The sequence below is a fragment of the Bison bison genome, unplaced genomic scaffold, assembly GCF_000754665.1.
Source record: "Bison bison bison isolate TAMUID 2011002044 unplaced genomic scaffold, Bison_UMD1.0 scf7180017864239, whole genome shotgun sequence".
NCBI lineage: Eukaryota > Metazoa > Chordata > Mammalia > Artiodactyla > Bovidae > Bison > Bison bison.
Genome location: NW_011494811.1, coordinates 3,900,114 through 3,906,802, shown reverse-complemented (window position 1 = coordinate 3,906,802; position 6,689 = coordinate 3,900,114). Strand labels below are relative to the sequence as shown.

Sequence of the window (6,689 nt, the reverse complement as noted above, 5' to 3'; positions counted from 1 at the left end):
TCCACGTCCTTCACCACTTTCAGCTGCAGTGTCACTGCCATCCCAGTCGCCAGGGCAAGGTGCCATCTTTCTCCTTTGTTGCACTGTTGACTGTTATTTTTGTACCAGTCATTCTTTAGAGTCCTGCCTTAAATATTGGATTAGCCTTAGTTCATTCCCTCACAAAGATTTTTTGTTTTGTTAATTTATTTATTCAGTCATTTATTCCTTCAACCAATATTTATCGAGTGCCAGCCATGGATGTGTCAGGTACTGGAGATACTGTAGTGAAGATGATTGATAAAGTTTTCTGCACTTGTGTAGCTGACAGTCTAGTGGAAACAGTTGGACATTAAACAAACAATTGTGTAAATGATCAATTAATTGTAGTAATGATAAGTCCTATCAGAGAAAATACAAAGAGCTTAGGAACTGAAAGGGACATTACTTAGTGTAGGGGTCAGCAAAGGCTCCCTCATGGAAGCAACACTTCAACTGAAACTGATGGATGAACAGGAGAGAGACAGCCAAAGGGATTGGGAAGGGAGGGGAGCAGGGAAGGGCTTGTAAGCATCGGGAATGGGAAATGCAGAGACCCTGTGAAGAGCAGGAGAATGCTGCTTGTATGGTAAGAAGGTCAGGCCGGTCTGAGTGAACATAGCGAAGAAGAGAGGGGCAAGAGATGAAGCTGGAGAAGCAAGCAGGGTCAGATCACTGGGGCCTGCAGGCCTGTTAAGGATTTTGGACTTTATTCTGAGAGCAATGATAAGTCATCAAAGGGAGTAATCTAGTATGTGTTTTTAAAAAACTCAGTCTTTAAACATAGACAAGTGATTGAAAAGGAACAAGCAAGTATTTGTGGACTAGTTAGGTATCTGTGACCATACTCCAGACAGATTGTGACATGGACTATTAGTGTCCATGTGTTAATGCCAATGGTATAATGTCAGTTACTGTGAGCGATATGTAGGAGGCAGCATGAATAGGATTTGGTGATGATTTGTCTGTGGGAGGTGGTGAGGTACAGGAAAGGTCAGAGATTCCTTGGTTCCTTGATTTTGCTCTAAGAGACGGGATGGTACCATTTCCTGAGATAAGGAATATTGGAAGAGGATCAGGTTTGAGGGAGGCAGATCATGGTTTTGTTAGTACTTGTTGAATTTAGGCACTTGTGAAACACTGAATGAATATGTGAAGTAGGCAGTTAAATATGTGGACCTAAGCTTGAAGGATAGTGTGCACTAGGGAGTCATCGGAATGAATATGGTAGTCAAAACCATGAAAATGGATGGGAGATTGCTGAGAAAGTATGCACAGTAAGAGAGTAAGTGTGCCCGAGGCCAAGTCCCGAGTCAGTCAGCATTAAAAGATCAGATCAGACAACGATGGATCTGAGAAGCAGCCACCGAAGAAGAAAACTGGTGGAGTTGCTGATAAAAGTTTTTGGCCAACCCTGTATTAATATGTTGGTCTCCTGTGTCCTCATAGAGGCAAAAGAGCTTGGATTTGAGACCAGATTTATTAAATTGTAAGCTGTAAGTGGGTAGAAACTATATCTATTTGGTTTACCACTCTATTCCCAGAGCTTATCATATTATATAGCATGCAGTAGGCAATTAATTTGTATTTGTTGAATGAATGAGTGAATGAATAATTATAATTCTGTGGCTTGACCTCAGTTTACTTGGGCAACTTAATACTAGTAATTTTTAATGTTAGAGATTCTTACACATTGCCGGTAGGTATGTAATCACGTCAACCACATCTGGAAAGACCCTTTTTCCAACTAAGGTGACATCACAGGTTCCAAGGATTTGATACGGCTTTCTTTTGAGGGGCCGTATCTTAGTCCACACCACGTGCTTTCAGGCTGTTCTTCACATACCAAGCTTGGTTTGAAATGGTAGCTTGATCATGTCACTCCCTGTTGCTCTAAGCCTACCTGCTACACTTCAGCAAGGTTCATCTGATGCAGACCCTGCTTATTTCTCCAGCCTCATCGTTTGTCATGCCATCTCACGACCATGCTCCATCTTTCAGCCATTCTAAATCACCTCTTTCTTTTTTGCAATTTCCCTTAGTTTCCACTTCTTATTTCTTGCTCCTTGACCTCTCTTCCTACATTCTTGTCTCTTTGGCAGGAACATGCACATTTCCTTTGCCCATCTCATAGCCTTTTCAGGTTTTAGCTCAGACATCCAGATCTTCCCTTGATCGCAAAATCCAGATCAGGTGATTTGACCTGGACAAATCCACTTGCCAGTCTCCACTTGCCCTATCACAGTAGCTCGTGTTTAACTGTATTGTAATTGCCTACTTTCTAGTCCTGGTTTCATAGTCTCTAGTTGGCTATAAGTCCTGTGAGGGTAGGGGCTCTGTCTTTTATATCACAGCCTTCAAATTTAGCACAGTCCATGTGAAGTGCAAGTTGGTCAGTCATGTCCGACTCTTTGCGACCCCATGGACTATACACTCCGTGGAACTCTCCAGGCCAGAATACTGGCGTGGGTAGCCTTTCCCTTCTCCAGGGGATCTTCCCAACCCAGGGATCGAACCCAGGTCTCCCACATTGCAGGTGGATTCTTTACCAGCTGAGCCACAAGGGAAGCCCAGCACAGTCCATGGTACAGAGTAAATAGTTGTAGAATAAATAATAGAAGGAAAAAAATATGAATTGGGTTCTACCTGCTAAAATTTGAATTTGGAGTTGGCTTATGTTTTTGAATAAATATGGAGGTTGAAAAGAACTTAACTTTTTCTTTGATCAGGCTTATGAGATAAAGACACAGAGGTGTGCTGCTCACTCATCAGCATTTTTGTCTACAACCCTGTCTGCTTTGGATGAAGCCCTGCATGGTGGTGTAGCTTGTGGATCCCTCACAGAGGTAAAGAAGACACTTTCCAAACCTTCTAACATTGACCTAGAACCTTCAGAACCAGGGGAAAAAATATAATTAAGATATATAAATTATTTCATGAATACTAATCTAAATTGTAAGTACCTCAAGGGCAAGGTTCTCCACTCAGTCCCTGGTGGTACTAGTGTAGTATACCAAAAGGAAGATGTTCTAAAAATCTTTGCTGACTGACTGAAATCTACTTGGGTGGTTGTTCCTCTGAATTAGAAATTGAATATTGTGAAATAATAGGAAACAATTCGGGGGGAATTAGAACAGGATCCCTATTTAGTGTATTAGGAAGGAAAATTTGAAATTTTATTAATGTGCAGGTAAATTTTAGTATTATGCTGAAATAAGCTATTTTTACTCCCTGTTAAAGATAAAATTTGGTTCTAGGAAGTAATCAGTTGTTGTGTTAGTTAGTTATTGTTACATAACAAACTACCCACAAACTAAGTGGCTTCCACGACAGTAAACAGTGATTTCTGTTTCTTTGGGACTGGCTTAGCTTGCAGATACTGGCGAGGGGTGCGAAGGGGCAGGTTGGTGCTGGTTGTTGGCAGGAGGTCATGATTCTCCCCTGGAGAGCTCCCCGCAGGCTGCCTCAGTCTCCTCGTGGCACGATGTCTGACTCCCCCAGGCAAGATGGAAATGGCCATTCCTTTGATGATTTAGCTTTGTATGTTACACACCATCATTTCTGCCACTTTCTTCTCTTTAGAAGCAGGTCATTAAGTCCAGTCCATGTTCAAGGAAAGGCAAATTAAGCTCTACCTTTTGAATGGAGTGTCAAGAATTTGAGGATATTTTAAAACAACAACAGGTTTTTTCCCTGAAAACTGCATTGATGTGCTTACTGGTCCTGATGTGGTGACTCCATAGGCTGTGTTTACCAGTGCAGTCCTGAGGGCCTCCTTGCCTGAGAGTTCTAGGGGCATAGATGCGTGAATCAAACTTTTAATAAGAGTAGATGCTTAAAGCATTGTGATAGGCATAAATTTAACTGTAGATATTTTTCTTGGAAGATAGAGAACCTGTTTTAGATAGTAAGCCTTGTTTTATTTCCTGACTTCCAAGAAAGATTTAAAAATATGTGTTCTTTGCCTAGTAAATGAACCAGTAAAAGAGTTGATCTTAAAAAGAAATTAGAATCTGCTGTTGCAGTGCACTGCCACCAGATGGTGCCAGAATCCTATCTTCCATAATCTTTGCACTCTAGTTAGATCTTTCTTGAAATAGGTCTATGAAAAAAAAGTTTTATAACAATTGTGAGCCATAGTTATAAACTTACTTATTTAGATAACAAAAAATTGAACTTCAAGATGATTAACCAACAAATACTTTTTTATGTTTTTAAGTTTTGGTGTAGTTTTCAATACTTTTTCACATCAGTCAGTTTCAGTCACTCAGTCGTGTCTGACTCTTTGTGACCCCATGGACTGCAGCACGCCAAGCTTCCTTGTCCATCACCAACTCCCAGAGCTCACTCAGACTCATGTCCATTGAGTCAGTGATGCCATCCAACCATCTCATCCTCTGTCATCCCCTTCTCTTCCTGCCTTCAACCTTTCCCAGCATCAGGGTCTTTTCCAGTGAGTCAATTCTTCGCCATCAGGTGGCCAAAGTATTGGAGTTTCAGCTTCAACATCAGTCCTTCCAATGAATACTCAAGACTGATTTCTTTTAGGATTGACTGGTTTGATCTCCTTGCAGTCCAAGGGACTTTCAAGAGTCTTCTCCAGCACCACAGTTCAAAAGCATCTATTCTTCGGTGCTCAGCTTTCTTTATAGTCCACCTCTCACATCTGTACGTGACTACTGGAAAAACCATAGCTTTGACTAGACGGACCTTTCTCAACTTTTTCATGTAGCTTTTATCAATTCTTTTCGAATTCAAGAGGTAGTTACAAGCCCTGAGTTGTGTTTTCGTGATCTGATAGGATGGCATGGAATATAAATACCCTGATAGCTTATTAGTGGCAAGTTCTTTACTTTCTGTTCCATCCACAGGTAGCCTCTGCAGTCTTTTTTGGGACTTTTCAGCTGATTACAGAGATTGTTTACCTTTTATTAAAAATAAAATTTAACATATATCTTCTGTATACAAGATTAAATACTTCCTGCATGTATAAATTATAAACATTTATGAGCCTGTGACCCCAATATAAACCCCAGAATACCAAAATCGTTGAAATTAACTGTGGGCTCCTCCCTGATCCTATCTTTGGCTTTCTGTTGGGAGGTAACTTCCATCCTGAATTTCTGCCATTCTTGTAGTTTTTTAAAATTGAAGTATAGTTGAATACTTCAATTATTTACAATATAGTTGAATATCGTTGAGAATTGACTTAACGATATATCAATATTAGTGTCAGGTGTACAGCCCAGTGATTCTACCATTCCAATGCTTTTTTCCCCAGTGTTTACTTATACCTGTAGTTTTTTTTTTTAATCACCCATGTACATAGGAAATTTAGCATTTTATTTAGTTTTGCTTTTTGAGCTCTGTTACATCATCTATTGATGATTAAATCATAGCATATCTCTTCTATGAATTGCTTTTTCCACTTAATATTATTTTGTAAGATTTATCCAAGTTGTTGCAAGTAGCCGGAATATAATTCACTTTCATTGCTATATCATACTCCTGGCCTTTTTTTTTTTTTTGATCCTTTTTTCTGTGAATGAACATTTGGCTTGTTTCCAGTTTCCTGCTAGTATAAATAAGTCCTATGAAAAGTGTTGTACATGTCTCCTGGGTCACACGTACAAATATTTCTCTATAGCAGGGATTGGCAAACTACTTCCTAGTGGTCAAATCTGGCTAGCTGCCTATTTATTGTAAATAAAGTTTTATTGTCACACAGCTATGTTCATTTGTTTACATTTTGTCTGTGGCTTTGTTTGAGATACAAGACAGAGTTGAGGTACTTGTGACAGAGATCTCACGGTCTGAACCACCTAATATATTTACTGTCTGGTCCCTGTTGAGGGTATTTGCCTTGGAGTAATGGCTAGTTATAGAGTATGTACATAGGTAACTCTGCAGAATCAGGACAAATTATTTTCCAGAGTGGTTGTGCCTGTTTAATTTCCCACCAGTGATGTGCATGAATATTTCTTGCTCCATGTCTTGCCTTGGTATTATCTGACTTCTTAATTTCTGCCTGTCTTTGTTTTCATTTTCCTGATTACTAATGAGCTTCAATTTCTTTTTTTTTTTTAATAAATCATTTGGCTATTTAAAAAGTAATTTTATTAATGTACAACTTAAATACTATGAAAGTCAATGTTTGTAACTGTATAATTCCATTGTATTAGGGGATTTATAGTAAGTCATCACCACAATCCACTTTTAGAACATTTTCATTATCCTAAAACATTCCCTCTTGCCCATTTATAGTTAATCCCTACTCCCATTCTCAGCCCTAGGCATCCACTGATCTACTTGGTGTCTCTATAAATTTGCCTTTTCTAAACATTTCATTTAAATGGAATTGTATAATATATAGTCTTTTGTGTTTGTTTTTTTTCACATAGCATGATGTTTTTAAGGTTCATTCATGTTGTAACACGCTTTGCCCATTTCTGGTCGGTTCCGGAAGGAGACATTGGGTGCCTCTTGGCATTGGCAGGCTACGGAGAAGGCAGTGGCACCCCACTCCAGTACTTTTGCTTGGAAAATCCCATGGACGGAGGAGCCTGGTGGGCTGCAGTCCATGGGGTCGCTAGAGTCGGACACAACTGAGCGACTTCACTTTCACTTTTCACTTTCATGCATTGGAGAAGGAAATGGCAACCCACTCCAGT

General features: G+C 39.7%; 1 protein-coding gene across 2 annotated transcripts in view; it reads left to right on the top strand.

Annotated features, from left to right (window-relative positions):
- Positions 1-6,689, top strand: part of RAD51B (RAD51 paralog B) — a 627,537-nt gene that overhangs the window by 6,961 nt on the left and 613,887 nt on the right. For both annotated transcript variants that reach the window (XM_010846706.1, XM_010846705.1), the window contains exon 4: positions 2,748-2,864. In XM_010846706.1, coding sequence (XP_010845008.1) covers positions 2,748-2,864 — 117 coding nt within the window. The remainder of the gene's footprint in view (positions 1-2,747; positions 2,865-6,689) is intronic.